Genomic DNA, 19573 nt, shown 5'->3' with positions numbered 1-19573 from the left:
AGCGAGCAGCCGTGTGGTCAGCTCCATCCACGAGGCTCGTTTTGAACAAGAGCCTCAAGTGAATTACTCGATGCTGCTCCAGCAAGGGGTTCCCAAACAGCCGAGCGATGCTTCCAACATACACACGGAGCAACGTCCGCTGTCGACATCACTAAACGTGTCTGGGAGCCTCAGGCCCAGCTGGTACGTTCACAGCTCACGCAAAACTCTGCTCAACAGACATGAATTCCTTAAAGGTCTCCATTAGTCTAAAGGATCTCCTGGTTGCCCAAGCGTCCTAAGGAAAATCTGACGAGTGCCACTCACCAACAGCAGAAACTGCCACAAGTTCACAGATGAAACCGAATTTGTGTTGTTTTTAAATGCCACCTTGCACAAAAAAAGCCTGGTGGACATGTAAGCAAATCTGCTAAGCCACAGGGACAACAAAACACCAGGAACACAGGCCTGAGACAACGTTAACAACAAATGAAAGCTACGAACAAAAACGTGTTTCCAGCCACTGCTGACCCATCACTTCAGGTTTAGCTCAGAGCAGAAAGTTCAAGACGAACACGTGACACAAAAAGCCACTTCTGAGATTTGCAAGCGGGACCAAGCGCCTACTTAAAATTTGGTATCGCGTTTAAGCCACGCTTCCCTTCCCCTTCCCAGCCCCAGGAGTGTTTTGGGGCTCTGCGGAGCATCACAGAGTAGATCATCCCCTCAAAAAAAGCACCTCCAAAGAGCTTCCTACAGCGCAGCCTTGGTGAGACCTCGTCGTGCAGGCTGCTCACCAGGGACTTCCCAGAAGGCCACGATGGTTGTAACACAGAAGCCATGTCAGTGCATTTGTTTCATAAACCCTATCGGGGAGCCCTCGCTCTTTAAGAGGTATTAAGTACGTACCCCGGGCTTTCCACAGGTCGCCTTTGCACAGCCGAGAGGCCGATCATCCCCAAACACCCAGATAAACCAGTGCAAAGCAGATTTCTTCATTCTTCCCACCGCACCCCGGCTCGGTGCGGAGAGAACGCATCCACTGAAACAGTTCGTTCTTCCCCACGCAGAGGGGGATTAAAAGCCGTAACACATGATTGGTTTGTTAATTTCCTCGTTAAGGTTTTGCCTTAAAGTGGTTGAGCTTTTTTTTTTTTTGTTCTTTTGGATGGGGGAAACATGATGTGGGCAAGGCTAGGGAAGGAAAAAAACCAAACAAAACCACTCCTTCCCCCACTCCGTCCTCTACAATTAATACCAGCGAATCTTCAAATGAGTTAAAACATCTCTGAAGTTTTGGTAGCACCAAATTCTATCCCTTCCCTTCTCCTATCCCCATGTTGTAAACGAACACACTGGCCCGAAAGCATCGAAGGGTTTGGCAGAAACGGGCATCAGCCTTCCCCTCGCACACACGAAAACACGCGCTCCCCAACGCCCCCGCCTCCCCTCCAGCTCCTCTTGCAAAGCGTTACACGTCTGCGGGCATCGACATACCTTCGGGAGCTCCCGTAACAGTTTCATCAGCCTCAGGGGTGGACACTGGGTTACAAAGCGCAGGAGAGCTACAACAGATCCAAAGAGTCCGCTGGGACAAGCGCTGTTCGGCGTCTGCGCCGTACCGAAACCTGGCGTGCGACTCCTGTCCCGTGCGCGTACGGTTCACCTCGCAATCTGCTTTGCGCCGGACAGGGCGGTTGATCTTTAAATGGCTTCTGCTTTTTTATTCGTAACATTGGAGCTTATTCTAAAATTGTACATTTAAATAAAAACATTGATTTTCATCCAGTATGCGTAATTAAAAGTTATCCTGTCTACACAATGCTAGGATGTTTTCTTTCTTTTAAAAGGCCAAATCGAGCAAGTGAAACAGAAGAGACAAGTTACTTTGGCTGCAAATAATTAAAAAATCTGGCTCGACATTCTGCTTGTACATTATGGTGTATAACTAGATACGTCCTTTAACATAAAAGACACCCCAGTCAGCTACCTCTTCCGTAATTACGTTGGAACGACGATACTCTTGGCTAGCAAAATGAGAAGAGCAAGATCTGCGTTTCCATCCGCTTGTTCTAAAGCCTCAAGAGCTTCCTGTGTGGTAAAACCAGCGCCGAGGATCCGATCAACATCAGCCGCGGGGAAAGCGGGTGGCGGAGAAGCGCCCGACCTAAGTCCGGTACAGCCAGCTGGCGGGCTCAGCTGGGGCTCCTCACACCCACCCAACGGCCACGGACCTTCAGGAGCAGGACTGCTGCTTCTCCCGGGTGCTCCTGTCACCAGGCTCTGCGGATCCCGAGGTGCACCCTCATCCAAAGCAGATGTAGAGGAAACAGGTGTGTTTTGCTCTGAAGCTGGACTGGTTGGACACCGATTACCTTCTGCCAGAACCTCCACCTGCTCAGAGCTGTGTTGCTGGTCAGGTGTTGCTGCAGAATTCACCACGACCGAATCGCTCTTACCTGAAAGCTTCTGAATCGAGAAAGCACCTTCTCCAAGAGCTGACTGCACGTCACTGACGGAGCCAGTGCCGACGTGTTCTGTGCCAAGATCACCAAGCGGTTTCCCCTCTACCCTTGCACCTTCAGACCTCACCTTGGAGAACGAACAACTTTGCTCCTGCCTGGCTGGATCTGAGCCTTTCTGCTCATTTTCAGAAAGCCCCTTCTGCTGTGCCACTGGCTCTCTGTGAACTGTTTCCAGCTGAGAGACTTCTTCCGAGGCAAGAATTTTCCATTCTCCTTTCCGACTGATAACCAAGAGTTTGTGAAGCTCTTTCAAGGCCGATGCTAGAGAGAAACACGGCTCTTCTGAAGATCTTCCTGGATCCGTGTCCAGCTGATGGAGGCTGGAGCGGGAAGAGCTGCCTTCAGCCGCCAAATTAGACACCTCATTACACTTCACAGCAATTTCACTAGTGCCTTTACACTGCAGGACGTCACCAGTGGAGAGCAGATCGCTCGGGGAGGACGCAGACTTTAGCGACTCCACCTCCATGGAGAAGGTGTCCAAGTTCAGGTGAGATACACGCCTGCTCTCGGCCTGCTGCTCCTGCTCACCTGCCGAGCCGTGGGCTTCAGCTACACACTGCTCAGCGACATCTATTTCCATGAAGCATTCTTTACGTGTACAGCTACAGGAGGCTGACATTTGGAGACTCCCTTTTGCACAGACAAGACCTGCTTTCTCCTGTCCATCCCCTCTCGTTTCCATAGGAGGATTTTCTGGCCAGCTGGCTTCTTCCCCAACAGGTTTCTCAATGCCACCAACATGGCGAGGAGGTTCTGGCTCAGTTGTCTCAGTTTGCTTCTCCAGATGTTCCTTTTCTGGTTCGTGACCCATCTGACGGTCTATGGGAAGCTCACATTCTGCAGACAGACAGACATCTTTACTTTGCTCATGTTTGTCAGCAGTGTCAGCCAAACTATTTTCTTTTGTCACTTCCACAGGGCGTTCCTGACCACAGTTGTCTTCTTTAGCATTACATTCCTTTAGACTGTCAGCAGTAAATGTTTCTTTGAGTGTCTTCTGTGAAAGGCAAGCTGGATTGCAACAGGTTACCTCCCCTGTCTGGGGAGAAGGGTCGTTATTTGCCAAGGAAGCGTTACTGGAAAGGTGCTGCAGTAAGAGAGGATGCTCTTTTTCTGGGGTTATCTCGCATTCAGTTGAAGACTCAAAAGACTTGATGGCTCTAGGACCAACGGGCTCTGCGAGGCTAGATTCAGATGAGCAGACTGAAGCAGGGGCAGAGACAGAACAATCAAGTAATTGATTTGTGGGATTACAGATCTTGGAATTTAGTCCTGAAGACTGGACTGGATTTTGAAACCCATCAGAAGCTGGTAATGAGGGCATTTCCAGTGAGGTAGTTTCTTTGTCACTATTCTCTAACAGAAGACAGAAAGAAAGAAGCAGTTAGGCCACAGGAGAACCACTGAGGCCGTGAAAACTTATCAACCGATGGCTATAAATACCTGGTCTGTGGCCCACTCCAGCTGCAGTAAACACACACTACATGCATCAAGGCTTCTGACGTTCTGTTTGGGTTAGGAAACAAACACACCAAACTCGTGTTAGCATTCAGAGCACACCACATGCACCGTTACAGTCCTCGCAGCTCCCGTCCCGCCTGTCCGCCAAGGCAGCGTACGAGCAGCAGGAGCTCCCCGTGTCCTCTGCCTTCCAGGCCTTCTGCCTCGGAAATTCATTACATCATAAAAATAACTCAGCTGGAGAAAGCTGAAAGGCTGTTCTGTACTATCTATGCTGTGGAGTGGTCTGGAGGGGAAGCTACACACTTGATAAAAGTAAATGCAGCACAAGGTACACGTCTAGCCCATACTGGTTTGTCCTCCATATGGCTCAAATTATCCAGGAGCTACATTTCAGGGAAATTAGAATTAAGAAGGCACCACAATTCTCGGCCTGTGCTCCCAGCAGCTATTGCCTCGTGATGGCTCGTGGCATTGCAGGGAGAAGGTGAGAGAGTATCGGCAGGGGAAGGTGAGCAAGCATCGGCTTTCTGCAAAAGGGAAGCGTAAAGATCCTGAGGCGAAAGGCAGAAATCCCCCAAAGGAACTGCTGCCCAAGGCTGGGAAGAACAAAACAGAGGAAGGGACAGCCAGAAGTCAAACCCAGCTCGCAGTTTCCTCTTCCGCAAGGAGAACAGATGAATGGCAGATCGCTTTCAGTAGCACCAAACACTGGCTCTAGTTATTGAAGAGATTAAATAAGTGAATTTATCTTGCTAATAGTCTAATCTCGCTCATGTATCAGCTCTCATGCTCCTGTTAAATCTCTAACATGACCTTTTGCTGTAAGGGCCTCTGTTCTTCCGTTAAAGCCCTGCTCCGTCCCACATCAGATACCCAGATTTCGTGTGGCGTGATTTGTTGTGTTAGTTCCCTTTTCCTGCCCAGAGACCCCAAAACTCAGTGGTCTTACTCTTTTACCTTCAGTCTGTCTCTCTTTACAGCTACCCAGGTGTCCTGGGGGCCAGCTAGCCTTGCTCACACGTACAGCTGGAGATTTCCTTTAAGTTCCAAAACACAGAAGAAATTTGCCTTTTTCACCTCAGCTATTTGTTTCTTTTATTCTCCATCAAACAAAAGCGGTGCATTACGTGCTGCAACACTGTGCCTCTGATCGATACGCTTTGGTACAAAATGCAGCGGCCGTCACAAGAACAATCCCTTCTTAACGCAGCTGCAACAACTTGGCAGCGCGGGAGTATCAAAAAGCTCACAGTAAAACGTACCAGGACTCCACTACCATCTCAGCTGCCTTTCTAAAAGCGTTGTGTCAGCAAGTCAGCTGACAGAAATCATGGGGCTCACTAAAGTGGGCTTCAGGGGATTAAATAAATCTCAAGAATAATCCAGGTGCATTCAAAAACAAGAACTTTAATAGCCTACGGACGTGCACAGCGGTTTCTCTTGTAGTGTCTACGAGAAGGCAGCAAAAAAATTCAAGCTGTTATGAAATAACACAGGCCTGGCGGTGAGCTGAGCTTGCTCGGTTCTGCATTATGTTCTCTCTCTCTCCATTTTCTTGGTTTTCCTGGTACCACCTAGCAGCAGCTAACAGTTTGGGAAGGAAGGAAGAGGGTGTACATTAATATTCTGACATCTTAGGATCCCCCCGGTGGGCCTGAGGCTTGTAACACGTCTTAAGACTTACGCACGGTCAAGTTAAACGAGACTTGCCTTAGTTTTGTGCGTGGGTGCTCTACAAGCATTAAGTGAATGCACCGAATGGATTTGCTGTCCTCATAAATCTTTTACATTCCTCTAGCGCCAAGCATCAATGGGAAACGACAGACTGCTGATTAGCCTGAACAAAGTCACGTGGCCTTTAGAACCGCACTGGTACATAAGCAGCTTTGATTTAAGTCATTTTAGGCACTTTTCATTTTAAAGCCCTCGACAAAAATGCTCTTATTGTAAAGATTCATATGTTTGGGGGTTTTTTTTGACCCGTTCAGCAAAGACCTAAGCCCAACCAACTATGATGCCTGCAAAGTCTCATCTGAAACAGAGAGACATTGCAAAAAACAACACAGGCTTCATCAGGCTCAAAATTTTAGCAGGAACAGAACTAATATTTACATCTGTATATTTTCTCTGTGAGGTTACGTGAAGAGACATGAGCCCAAGCTACTGAATCTGACCTTTACCGATGTCAAAACCTGACAGGGGCAAGGTCAAATCTATGTTTGCATTTCTCTACTTGCTGCAAGTTAATAAACATTCAAATTCAGCTTTAGAAGTCGAACGCGCAAACCCTTTCTTGCCGATTCATTAAAGCCAGGTCTTAACTAAATCGTGCAGCTACCAGAAATCTTCCACAGCCCAGCCAGCCCACATTCGTGAGGCTTGGCGATTCCAGAGGCACGGGGAACAAAACTATGGGGAGGGTGAAAATTCTCCTTGCAGATCACACCTAAGGCTGATGGTACACACTAGGATGTGAACTAAGCTGCCGCTTTTTGCAATTTCCAGCAACAATAATCTTCACTGAGAGAAGCAATCCACCTCCCAAGGGCACAAGCACCCTTCTAAGGAAAAAACGCTGAAATAGTACTATTTCTAAAAATTGTCATGAACTTCTGTCCAGAGATATGTACTCATTCTACAGCTTTGCTATTTTCAGAACAGGATCTGCGGAAGCCTCCACAAAGCTGCGCTTACGTGAGGTTGCTGAAATATCCCACGATCGGACCACATCCCTGACTGGGCACTACAGCTCAGGTAACTGGTTTCCTCTGGCACCTGTTCATCTCCACACTTGCAAAGGCCAAGAAACCAAAGCGGGTAGGAAGTTGCAAGAGCGCAAATTAAACAGCAAGCACCCCAACGCTTTCATGCAGAGCAATGTTGCTGTACAGAAAGGGAGAAGCGCAGTTAGAGGCCACGAGCAAGAGTAAAGCCCCTTTCTCTCCATTGCTTCCTCGCTGACGCTGCATCAGGCTCTATCTCCTAGGAGCTGAGAAGCCAGCCTGATACACACCAAGAAAACTATACAGAATAATATTTTAACTAGGCTCCTCCTGGTACCTGCTTCCTCTACGGACTTCTGTATTGCTTCTGCTAGTTCCTGGTCTGCAATCTCCTCTGGCCGTACGTCTTCCCGTCCAGCGCCGTAAGCCAGCCGGGCACACTCCGGGAGCTCGCCCTCCGGGAGGAAAGTGGTCTGTGAGCCAGTCGTGCCGATCACTAGTACATTCTTCTTGAGATCAATGGAACACTGTGAAAGAACACTGAGACATCAGGGACCTGCCTAAGAACCATTCAGTTCCCAGAAAAGGAGGAGAAACGAGGTTAAACCAATCCATTCCCAATGGGAACGGCTCACAGCAGCTAAGCATGGGCCAAGAACATCAGCTGTAAGCAGAGGGTCCTGTATGACTCGACTCCTAATAAATCAGTTCATTGTAAAGCTCTGAGCATCTCTGATCAGAGCAAAAAAAATTCAGGGAGCAGCCAGACACGCTGTAGCTCATCCATGAAGTATGCAGCGTACGTACTTCTGTCAGAAGTGGCTGGAAAACAGTCCACCATCAATTTTTCTCACAGAAATCTGAACATGTTCACAGGCAAAGGCATTTATGTTGCACTTAGTACTCAACCTGAAAGAGCTACTGACTGTTTCAAAAGCAGTTTTGATACCTGATGCCTCTTCAGCATGTCCAGTCCTAGAAGCATGTCCATGGGCTGCTCCTCAAGGATTGAGAAAGAGCACGCCAGGAAATCCCCTTCAATTTGGACCTGAGCTGAAACACAAGGGAAAGAAATTACCACCTCGCAATGTTACAGCGCAACAAATCTACTTTCTGCTCTTCTGTCTCCTACGAAAGGTCTGCACAAACCTGCTGGGCAAATCGGAAACGAGAGCTCTGACATCTTGGTTTGGTCACAGAAAGTCTAGCCCTGTGCAAGCCCCAGGGACTGCCAGGCCAGCCTTGGTCTCAAGAAGTTAATTATGTTAAAAGCTGACCTGCTCTGGAACTTTCAGCACTGCTTATCTGAGCCTCCAGGCTAGAGGAACCATGTACAGCTCATTAGAGCACAAGCCTAAGAAGCAACAACAGTGAAGAGAATCAATTTTTTTCCGACAGTAAGGACGATTTCTCTCATCCCGAAAAGCTGCACAAGAGCACAGCCAGCCCCCTCGGCACAGAGGAATATGAAACACTCCGCTGTACAGGAATCCCTCCTGAGCCACTTGTACTGTTCGACCGTCCCACCCCAAACAGGAAGGATCGTCCTGTTTCACATCAGCCTCGATTTTCGCACCCAGAGCGAACGCATCCTCTGAGCTGAGGACTCCCTCACCCAAAAGTGTCACAGCAATTCCATTTAAAAAAAGCATTAAACGAGACAGAAGCCAGAGAACTGCGCCCGAGACAAACCAACATACCGCAGATGCACTTTTCTTTTACTCAGTGGGAGTTTCTAACAATTATAGCATTAAACTAGGTGCTCCTCAGTGCCAAGATTGCAGGAAATGCAGTTGAACTGTCACTAAAGCTGCCCCGAGAAGAATGCCAGGACTTACCTAAGTGCACTCTGCCAATGATTTTCTGCGTCCCTACACCTTTAGCAATGCCAGCCCACCGCCGATCCACCAGCCTCATGATGTTGCACCTTTCAGCACAAGCTTGGCTCATGATGGTCATCTGAGCACCTTAACCAGTAACAGAATTCACATTAAATCCTGCCACCTCATCACCGATTGTAATTCTTTCCTGGAAAGGCTTAAGATCTTGCATTCAGCAGCCGGGAAAACAACCCGCAAGCATCAGGGCAGTGCATTAAGGGCATAAAGACTTCCAGTGAATCCCACTGAGCTGAACTGACCATATAAACTCAGCTCAGCACTGGCAGTAAAGTTATGTATTGCTGTAGAGCTGGAAAAACCCCAAGTATTTTCCCTGTAAGGCTGCAGATGGGAAGCATCGCGTTAAAGGCATGCAAAATACCCTCATCTGTAAAATGAGATAGGACACACGTGTGGCAGTGACCTTTCTGGCATCGCAGCCCCAGAAATCCTCACGGCAGCCTCGATCCGGGGTGTTTAAGCACTCGCACTTCCCACAGGTTTGCTCTGTTTGCCTTAAGCAATGCCCAGGCTGCTCTCAGGTTTTAATTAAGCACTTCAAGATCTTGGAATGTGGCTCTTCATCACGGAATTTTAGGGCCCCCCTCAGTGAAAGAGAGTGAAGAAAAAGAGATGAAAACAGAGGCAACACACCTGAGTCAACAAAGGCTTTCACTGGGTGTCCATTGACTTTGCAGTTAATGTACAGCATCACCACCTGCCCAAAACTCTCGGGAGCCTCTTCCATTGCTATCGTCATGTTTTCTTCAATGTTTTGTTGCCTGTATTTAATGGAGAAGAGAGAGAAAAGTCAGACCTTCTGTGGGAAATTCCAGGAGTTGACAAAGAATGAGTGAATTTGGGAGCCGAGTAGGAAGAGAGTCAAACTCTGGACTTATCTTTTACCAGGCTTGAGTATCCAGCCAAGACGAGGCAGAGGTGGAGGACTGTGATCACATACTCAGGTAAGGCAACCAAGCACTTGAATCAAATTTTGGCCTCACTTCCCTCCCACCTCCCTTTCTTCATTGACAATACCACAAAGTTTGGAAGAAGACACACAACTCGGTCTGACCACGTCAACAGTATAAACCCGGTCCCTTGGTAGCGTCTCAGCTGAGAGGAGACACTGACTTCAGCCGCTGGGTGGATCGACAGGTCCCACTCATTCTCCTTTCCCCATGAGCAGGGACACCTCTTTCGTTAAGAAACTGTACCTCCATTTGCAGATGACACTCGCGTGAATGAATTAATTGTTTATATAACTTGATTAATTCTGGCTATTCAGCATTAACGCCATAAGTGTATTTCTCAAAGGCAATTCCGAATCCGTTACACCTGTCGCTTTAATAAATTACCTACTTTTTTGACTTTGCAAAACTGTTTCAGTGGGAAGTACCTTGGGGGACTCTGACAGGCGAGTTGGCTATAATCCTTTAAACATAAACTGTTGACTCAGTCTAGGACCAAGACTGGATCTTGCTGCACCCAGGCTCCTCTCTGAGCAGGCGTTTAGAAAGCAAGGACGTCTCTCTGAACCCTTTCAGAACTCCCTCCGCCATGTGTCAGACTCTTACCTTTCCGTTTAACGTGACACCTTCCCCCAGCCAAACCTTATAAGCATCCCTCCAGCTTACGGACCTGGCACTCCCAGCTGCTGCAGCTCACCTTACAAACAGCAGGTTTAGAGCACAACCAAAATTGTTTTGTGAGCTAAATGCAGGCTTCTTGGCAGGAGGGGGCTAGAAATGATCCTGGCTTAATCCAGAGACACCAGGTCGCTCCCCAGCAGCCATGAAGCCTGCTCCTCCCTTACACCTTGCCTAACTCACGCTCCAGCTCCTAACGACCTTCTGTTTGCAACAGAAACCTGTCACCACCAAGTATACCCGAAGACCTTGCGAGCGGAAAACCTGCATGTTTATTAGTCACTCTAAAATAACGCGCTGAGGGTGCACAATGAAGATGTTGCCAGTAGCTACAACATTGGAATCCCACACAGCAGCTGAACACTAAAATCCTCCAACGTTTCCCTGGCATTTTTCCTTTTCCAGGCAGAGGGAGGTGAGCAAAACAGCAGCGAGAACATCACCAGGAGCACAAGCACTTGGTCCAAACCTACAGAAGAAACGCTCTGCAAGAAGCTCATCACAGCGAGATTGGAAGTAACAGGTATCCGTAGTGACTGCATCCAAAATAACTTTATCTCCCAAAAAGGGCACCCAATTTTGATGCCATTTCAGTTTTCCTCCTCAGCAGGGGAATGGGAAAAGCCTCGGGCTCTTCTCTTACCCATCTCCTGAGAGGTGGAAGCCTTCCTACACTGTGGGTACACGTGGTTTCTTGGTGGGGGAAGAAAACACCTAATGGTATCCAAGACCTGGCTCGCTTGGGAGCTAAAGTCAGTCTGTCCTGCTTCATATAGTCATGACACAGAGAGTCCCACATTGTCCTGTCTTTCATTATTTAAGCTTAAACTGGATAGGCAGCGCTTAAATCTTCAGTTTCAGTTCTCTTGTCACATCTCTGTGTTTGACGGTCCCTGCACTTCAAGGACAGAGATGTGTCTCAAAAAACATGACGCCTGCAGTACCTTGCACAGAACACAGCTAATCACGCAAAGAGTTCAGAGAAACTAAGCGGGGTGTGAAACCTGGGGACTGCCAGATGCCCAAACTGCTCCCTAACAGCTGCGCAGCCTCAGGCACATCACCTTTATCTGTCCCCTCACTGACAGAAGAAGGAAAGCGTTCCTGTGCCTCCGAGCAATGTTTTGCTATCTACAGATGTATATTCTTCTGCATCGCTAAGCGAAGCATTTATCTGGCACCAACACCTTGTCAGTCCTAATGCAGGAACGACTCTTATCACAAATGGATTTTGGTTACGACCAGTGATGAGCCAGTAGCACAAAGACATTTCTTCGTTGGGGAAAATAACCACCAGTCGTGTTCCGACTCAAGGATTTATCACTCAATTTAAGAAATCAAGGCTCAGCCCAATGCAATTACATTTGGAAGAGAGCAAGAGGGAGCGAGCGCTGATGAGAACAACATATTTCTACAGAATGCCTCTTGTGACAGCGGTGATGTTCAGAGCCTGGAATTAGACAAAACAATTAGCAGGAGTAGCTGGGAGAAATGACACCACGTTGCTGCGCAGAGAGCCCAGCCCAGAGACGAGCACAGGCCCAGCTCTCCAGTTCAAAACACGTCCGAGACACCCAAGTGCCACCTCTCAAGAGGGTCTTAAGCGCTTTCCCCAAGTGCTCCTGCTTCAGAGTGGATGAGCTTAGACAGCTCTGGGGCACCACAGCACGGACAGCAGCGCTGCACCCTCAGCTGGGTACATCTAAAGGATGGGGTGTGCCTACACATCCCAAATCCCCACCTTCCCACGTGCAAAGGTGGCTCAGCTCATCACCCTGCGAGCAAATGTGTGTCTTGAGGCAGGATCTAAACACGCTCCTGCCACCCTCCAAGGAAAAAGCACCACGAATGAAAGCACCCTATGAGAAAAAAAGCGCCGCAAAGGCCTCCAGAGCCTGCAAGCGACTTTGGTTTGATACCTTATGTCTTCTTCGATCTTGGCCTGCGCCTCGAGATCAAATGGGTCAGCTGAATAGAGCCGGATCCTCTCCTGCTCCCGCCGGGCTCGGTCCTGCTGTTGCTCCAGCAACACCCTGGTGAATTTCTCTGCAGTAACAAGGAGATACAGAAATGCTTTTTACTGGAAATTACTCTTCCAAATCAAGTTTTGGCACCGCCAACTCTTCTTTTTATGCCAGCAGGCACTCAGGGGGAGACTCAGCAGCACACGCTAAAAAGGCTTCCTCTGAAGGCAGCACGGATGGACCTCAAAGGATCAGCAGCAAACTTTGAAACCCACAGAGATGAAAAGCAACTGGACAAAGCTCTTTCTCCTCGTGTCTGCTACTCAAACTTAGCACAATCAAACTCAGTTTCTTTGGGCAAACATTTTCACACGGAATAAAAATGGAAAAAAACCCGCAAAGACAACAAACAATACTTAAAACAAAGAGCTGCTATTAAACCAGGAATTCATTCTTCTACTGCAGCAAAAATTGCCTACACAATACTCCAGAAACACCCGGCTGCAAAACCAGCAGATAAACGAGACCAGCAGCAGAAGTCAGGACTGCAGAACTTGCACAATTCCAATGAGGAGATCGAGTGCGCATGGATTTTAAAAAAGCTTCAGACAGAGAGAGAGAAGTGAGATTTCATAGCTCTCGGTAAGAGGGCCCATCTAGAAGAACAGCTTGCAAAATCTATTGTGTTTTACACTCAGCAATCCCCGGTAAAATAAGAGCCTGCAGATCCAGCAAAGAGCTAACACAAAACTGCAAGACATAAAAATGCTAAGGACAAAGCTTACTTTAAATCCAGTCAACACAGGCAGAGACGTTACAATCGCTGGAGGTGAATGCCTGCCGCGGCAATCAAGAGGTCCTCGGCAGCCCACCTGCCTCACAAAGTCCAGCCACATGTTTTAAGATCACGCTTTTTAGATCCCCACTTTTTGGATGGCCTCTGGCTATTTTTCTACTGCTTGGATGTGATCATGCCCATTCCCAAAAGGACCTGGTGATAAATTAAGTTCTGTAAACACAGAAGGTTGTGGGTTTGCTTCCAGAAACGCAGCTCCCATGAAAAAGTTCCCTGGCTCAAAGGCTGTTAGATGTTTGGAAAGGCATTGGGTGTTTTTGTGTTTTTAAAATTAGGCTTCTGTAGAGCAGGTGCCTTCTAAAGTGCTTGCTGTGCATCCAGCACAGTCACATGGCAGCCAGAGCTGAACTGCATCCGTGTCCAAACACCGAGAGCAGCAGTTCAGAACAGGCGCATTACCAGATCTAACCGCTTCTTCCGACAGCCCACTGCGGCGATTTGGGGCTAAAAATGCACCTCTGATTTAAAATTTAATGTGCACAGCAAGATGAGGCAGGTCAGCAGATGAACCAGCTCTGGGTATCCTCAGCTTAACCTCTTGTTTTCTGTGCCAAGAGCAGCACACCTCCTCAGGGTGATGGGAAGAACTAGGGATGCAGCGCTTGCAAGAAGCACGAAGAAGCTTGAGAGCACTAAGGGTGAGGTTTTCTCTGGATATGAACTAAAGTCAGAATTAAAAAATTAAATAGGGTGACTACATCCATGCAAGTTCCTTTCTAATTTCATTCAACAGAGAGAAATCACCAGGGTGTGATATCGAAAGTGGAAAAAAAAAAAGTCTCTTGCTAGGAGCTCCTTCTCTTCATTCACTTCCCCAAACTCAACAGGATTTATTTCCCAGCCAAACACTTTGCAGAGGTTTAGAAGCACATCTGCTGATGCCCAAAACCTTACTCTGGTTTCATACTGAAAGGACACTGGAGGGCAAAGCTTTTGTCACAGGAAAAACATCAGGCTCCACCTGCACCCAAAACGTGTGAACAATTTCAACACTAACAGGAACTTAAGCACTTATGACTATTCCTATCGAAAGAGCTCCCTAAAGGCTTTATTTGCTTGTTTCTTCTAATGTCTGCTTCTGCAGTGGCTCACCACGAAGGGCAGAGCTGGTTTCACAGCGCGCTGCTCTCTGCTGAGGTCTCAGGGGGCTCTGGCACGCAGCAAGTGCACCACCAATACTGAAAATGTGCGTTCAGAGAGTCTTAGCGTCAAAATCAGAGGCCGAGCCACTCGTGCTCCCAGAAACTCCAATTATCTGGTATTTCCAAGTAGGGGACAGAGGATATTAAAGAAGCCAAGCAGGAGAAATGGGCCCAGCTTGCCACAAAGAGTCTTGTTAGAAGGAGAGGAACCCTGCCTTGAGGACTCCCAGCTGGCACCTTTTATCAGCACCATCAATGAGCTGGCGGCGACCAACCCAGCTAGTTAACAACCCGCGGCTGCCTCTTCTTAGAACTGAGCTCAAACAGATTGAAAACCACCTCCTGCAGATGTAAAAACCTCAACTTACCGAGGTCTCCGCTGAGCAACGCCTCTGCCAAGGGTGGGTTGCGCTCCTTCAGCAGCGACAGCTCGTGGGGATTCGCAAGCAACATGTCCCGGAGCAGCGCTGGATTGTCCAAACCCTGAGGGAACGAAGGCGCGTCGGGAGGCGACGGGCGAAGCCGCTGTGGTGGCGGCTGCTGCTGCTGCGTGGACGTCCCGGGAACCGCGATGCTGCTGAAGTCTATCCTCGGCAGGCCTCAAGGAGGGGAAAAAAAAAAAATTTAAATACGAAGCGTCAGTGCGCCACATTTACAATTCTGCTTGAAAAACACAGCGGAAAAACAGCGGGAAGGATGAGCTGCTCTTAATGCCACAGTATTAGACTGGATTCTGCAAAGAGCAATTCATGTCAGAAGCACGGGCACGGACTCAGGTTACTGGGTTAGGAATGCAAGCATGTATTTATGTAACTGGTCTAGCCTCCGAGATGGCCCATTTTTTTCTCCCCTGAAATGCACTTATTGAAGCACAGGGTAGTTATTTCCAGCTTCGCAAACGCGAGTACCACACAGAGGGATCGCAAGGCTAAACCTGGTGTCTATGAATCTCTCAGATTAAAAAAAAAATGCAGGGAGGGAAAAAAAAAAAAGTCTAATTTCTGCAGACCTGCACTGCAGGTACCCACCCTCACAGCTGAGACAGGAGGGTGAAGGCCTCAAGCAACGCTCCCATGCCCTTTTCAGCCAGCGGAACTTTCTTTTCCAGGGGTATTTTATGAGGGGGATTTGCTAGGAACTGCTGCAGAAGGCAGGACAGAGGAGCAGGGCTCCGCTCAGCCGTTATCAGGAGTCTTTCGCATGCATCTACAGTTGCGTAACTGGCTTTAAGATGCAGCTTCTCCGGGTATTTGTCACCACACAGATTCAGAGCGCGCATCCCAACAGCCTTTCGACATGTCTGTGCTGCAGCTGCACAGGCTGCAGAACCTTGCGCCTCCGCGCTGAGACAGCAGGGAACCAGCGGTCGTATGAAAATTCACGTGCTTCTGCAAGAAACTGCTCTTCTGAACCAGCTATCCTCCGCGTTTTCTTTGCATTTCCCCAGAAGAACAATAAAACAGTATTCCCTTCCGTGGGATAAAATCAAACCCCCCACCTGATCCCTAGCCACCTCCCCTTCCCAAGTGCTTTGCGTAGAGAGGGACTAAAGGAGACTGACAGGAGGCGGAGCTGGTGTTGGATAAACCCAGAGTTCTTTGCGTGCTCAGAGCAAAAGTTTGCCCAAAACGTTTCTCACCTGGGAATCGGATGGAGGGCCGCGGCTCGACGGTCTCCTTCTGTCGCAAAATCACCACGTCCCCATCTTTCAAGCCATAGGAGGCCAAAGATCTGTTGTTGTCCGTGAGAGGCCGCTCCGCATAGACAATCTGTTCATGGAGAGAGTGCAATGAAAAACACCACACGGGACAAAGCAGATAACATCCTGGGCTTTTTTAATATTATTTTTTTTCAGGAAAGCATTTCAGTCTGGACCCAGCTCCAGGTTCAGAAGGTAAGGTGTGCAATTCTCATCACGCACCTCTGCCTCGGGCACAGAAAGACCTCAACATGTCAGCGGTTGAACAAACCCAGCGGCTCGGAGAAGGGCTGGCCTCTTAATTAAAGGCCAAGATTATTAAAGGGAAGCCAGCCTTGCACCAGGGCTCTTTGCCACGCGTTTCCAAAATCCGATCTCTACGACTGCACAAGTCACAGCCGTCTGCTACAGCTTTACCTCCCCCCGACCAAGGACCGACTGCACACACGCAGGATCCCGCTAGATCCATGGGTGATCCAGTCCAGGATCTATGATCCTTGCCTTTTCCCACAACACAGTTCCCCAGAATAACCAGTTTTACAGGGGCCTCAGTGATTACCTCAGTGACTTCCCATTCCCTTCAGGGATGTAACTCTACCCAAACTCAAAGGTTCAGCACCCAAAGACACCGCTCCCGAGACTGCAATCAGTCTGTGATGGGGAATTAACTTCTTTTTGACTATAAGACGTAAAGGCACATCATTTTCTATTCAGATAATCCGATTTAACAAGAGATCCATAGATTAAACATAAAAACATACCAAGATAAAAATGAATAATCACCATGGGAACATTTCTATTCCCATTAGATCTGTAATATCTACGGACATATGGGAAAGCAAGAAAAACAAAATAAAGATGTGAAAAGTTCCCAGAAACGGGATCTGTTAAACGTTGAGGTTTCTGTATCTTCATTGGAGCACAACGAGACCAGGCAGATCGGTTCAACAGCCTCCTACCCCTGGCAGGAGGCCAAAGCATGAAGAGCTGGAGAAGAGAACTCGGCTGAAACCCCTCTGGCACGCTGTGGAATTTCACGTTTTGCACCCCGTTTAGCCGGACCGCATCTCTCCGGGTCTGGAAAAGGCTGGTTCAGCAACAACAGGTTTGCCACAGGTCGGGACTGGCAGAGCCGCGTGGGAGAAGCTTTCGCGGCGCTTGCGTGGACAGGCTACGGCTCTACCCGACGCTATGGCAAGTAGCACATCCACAAAAAGCGAGCAAAAAAGCCCCTTGCCCAAAATACGTGTCTTAAAATCTGGAATAAGCCGTGGACTCTCACTGCTTTGCTCCAGCAACTCGGAAATACTACACAGGTTCTCACCAACGCGCTCTAATAGCGGAGATCCACCGTCCGCCGCGGTGCTGAAGGCAAGACAGAAAAAAACAAAAAAATCACAGGGACCACATGCAACAGCAATCGGAGCCACCATAATTAAACAAAGACAAGCAATTAGAAACAAGCACGAGCTTCCTACCTTCTCATTAACGACACACTTCACAGCCTCAGCAGTATTGCACCAGGCTAGGTCCCTTCCAAAGCAAACACGGGGCTGTTTGCAAGCTCTATTAAGGTGCACAGTTTCTACTCTGACAGTTTGCAAGACTAATCCGGCATAATTAAGGTTAGCTGGTGATGGGAAGAGTCCCGACGCATCCTCTCACGTTACCGGTCACGTCCCTCCCTGCCTGCAGAGAAAGCAAGCCTGTAGGAAAGCCCAGCTGCACACACAAATCTTAAATGGCAGCTTCCCTGCACAGACACTCTGGAAAAGACAAGTTAATCAGTTTAAGCAAGGTTTTACTTCTGTCACCTTGCTGGGATTGGATTTACGAGAATTCGGCCTTAACGCCTCAGACAACGAATTAAGCGCCCAGCACTCGCGCTACAGCCATTAGTGGCGCGGCTTAACGCGCTTCTGACCCACCCTGCCCTGCTCTTACACAAACTGATTGCATCTTGCTGGGTTTTGACTGTCTGGTTTGTAGTGTATTTCTGCAGGCTGGCCAGGCTGAACGTGGGCTCTTTTGGAGGTGACCTGGGCAGGGACACACACCCCGGTACCTCACGACGGTTGGGTTTTGTGTGACACCGTAGGGTAGGAGCAAGGAATCCTGATCGAGAGCGCCAGACACCACCAGCAACCATAAATCAACCCAAACCCAGAGCCTGGTACATCTTCCTGCGCAAGGCCAAGGGCAGGAGATGTGCGACACGTAATGAAAGAGAAACGAAGGAAATACTGGTGCTGCCAGGACTCGGTTCTGCCGAGAGCCCACTTGTGACCTCTCCAAAAAAGCCGCCGCCTTGATGAAGAGAGGAAAATGTTGTGAGCCAAATTATCTCTCCTCTCCTCACCCAGCTTCTCTTATCACCACAGCCTGCCAGCAGAATGCCCCTTATCTCAGGCGACCCTCCCATCTCAGGGCCACAGCCATCCCTCGGAAACCTCGCAGCCCCCAGAATTAATCGCACAAACCAGCGGAGAACAAGATGGGGATTAATCCTCCTCCACATGTGGCTGTGGTTCGCTCTGCCCTACACAAGCCCATCCTCTCTTTCGTGCCGACGTGACACCTTCAATGTGACGAACACGTTGGACGTGGAAAAACAGCAGGAAACCACCAAGTTTGGCAAAAGTAATGCTACCCATTTGTGGAAGATGGTTTAAGCAAGCAAAATCCTTCTATGCAACAAGCTGCTTCACTGATAGCTTGTACTTTTATACCTTTCTCCCCACAGGGGTCCTCAAAACACTTTGCAAACACTGGGCAGAAACGGCAGAGAAAGGAACAAAAGAGACCTGGTTAGGAAATGGGAAAAGAAGCGAAGCAAGATGATGCATAAATGGCAGATGGGTGAGCAGAAGGAAAGCAGAGGTGGCTGCAAAAAGCACAGCACTGAGCCCTGCTACCTGCGGCTGAGAGAAACACAAAACTCTGCAGCAAAGGAAGGGAACTCCCAGCAAATTCAAGCAGAAAAGTCCGCGATCCCTCATTATGCCAAAATAGACCCCGAGCTGGCAGGTTACTGTGACGCAAAGGGGACAAAGCTGACAACGAGGAGTTCACACTCCACGCGCCGGGAGATATCAAAGCCACCGTGTGCTCACAGAGTCCCACGCGTAGAAGTTGTCCCCGTTACCGGCTGTGAATTTGGGTGCCTCACTGGTGGCTGCGACACAGACATGGGGGGTTTTGCTGGAGTGCAGCAGAGAGGAGCCTTTATATGAGGTGGTTTCTCTCTACCTACCAAAAATTGAGTTTCTCCCCCCAGGAGGAAAATCCACCTCACCTCGACCTTCTCCCTGTGCTTTGGAGACCACTTCCCTCTCAAAATCAATCTCTCATTCCAAAATAAAAGGCTCATCCAAGGCAGAGGTAAAGCAAAACGCTGCAGGCAAAGCATCGGGAACCTGCTCGGCAAGGAAACACGTCCACCCCAACTTCAGCAGTTTTTCCATCACTGACTAGTATTCACTTGACTAGAACAATACTTTATTAATTTACACTCGGGAAGCGAAAACGAATCGCCACAAAACTCCACAAACTCTGCCAGGTGCAGAGAGAAGAAAGGAGCTGACACGGCCTCATCCAGCAATGCATCGCCCTGCTGATAAACAGGCAGGAACTGCCAAAGGAAGGAAAAAAAAAAAAAAAAAAAGCAAAACTGAACCCAAAACAAAGAG

General features: G+C 48.6%; 2 protein-coding genes across 2 annotated transcripts; both read right to left on the bottom strand.

Moving 5' to 3' along the window:
- Positions 1–1980: 1980 nt before the first annotated feature.
- On the bottom strand, positions 1981–12188 carry RSC1A1 (regulatory solute carrier protein, family 1, member 1). Its single transcript, XM_009872687.1, has 7 exons — positions 12143–12188; positions 9229–9356; positions 8533–8661; positions 7644–7747; positions 7149–7221; positions 3951–4013; positions 1981–3863 (listed from the first exon to the last, which is right to left on the bottom strand). The coding sequence occupies exon 7, from the start codon at positions 3829–3831 to the stop codon at positions 1981–1983; it is 1851 nt and encodes a 616-aa protein (XP_009870989.1). The 5' UTR covers positions 3832–3863; positions 3951–4013; positions 7149–7221; positions 7644–7747; positions 8533–8661; positions 9229–9356; positions 12143–12188.
- On the bottom strand, positions 5452–16010 carry LOC104276390 (protein DDI1 homolog 2-like; the record flags this gene model as incomplete). Its single annotated transcript, XM_009872686.1, has 8 exons — positions 5452–5555; positions 7032–7221; positions 7644–7747; positions 8533–8661; positions 9229–9356; positions 12143–12269; positions 14554–14784; positions 15825–16010. Coding segments are annotated over 8 exons (1199 nt in total), but the record flags the coding sequence as incomplete, so codon positions are not given.
- Between the last annotated feature and the right edge of the window lie 3563 nt (positions 16011–19573).

Source organism: Apaloderma vittatum, unplaced genomic scaffold (assembly GCF_000703405.1).
Source record: "Apaloderma vittatum isolate BGI_N311 unplaced genomic scaffold, ASM70340v1 scaffold22207, whole genome shotgun sequence".
Classification (NCBI taxonomy): domain Eukaryota; kingdom Metazoa; phylum Chordata; class Aves; order Trogoniformes; family Trogonidae; genus Apaloderma; species Apaloderma vittatum.
This window is presented reverse-complemented; position numbering and strand designations above follow the sequence as displayed.

Bases quoted from the DNA above. Each gene is read 5' to 3' on its own strand.
- RSC1A1 (XM_009872687.1), bottom strand. From the start codon at position 3,831: ATGCCCTCATTACCAGCTTCTGATGGGTTTCAAAATCCAGTCCAGTCT.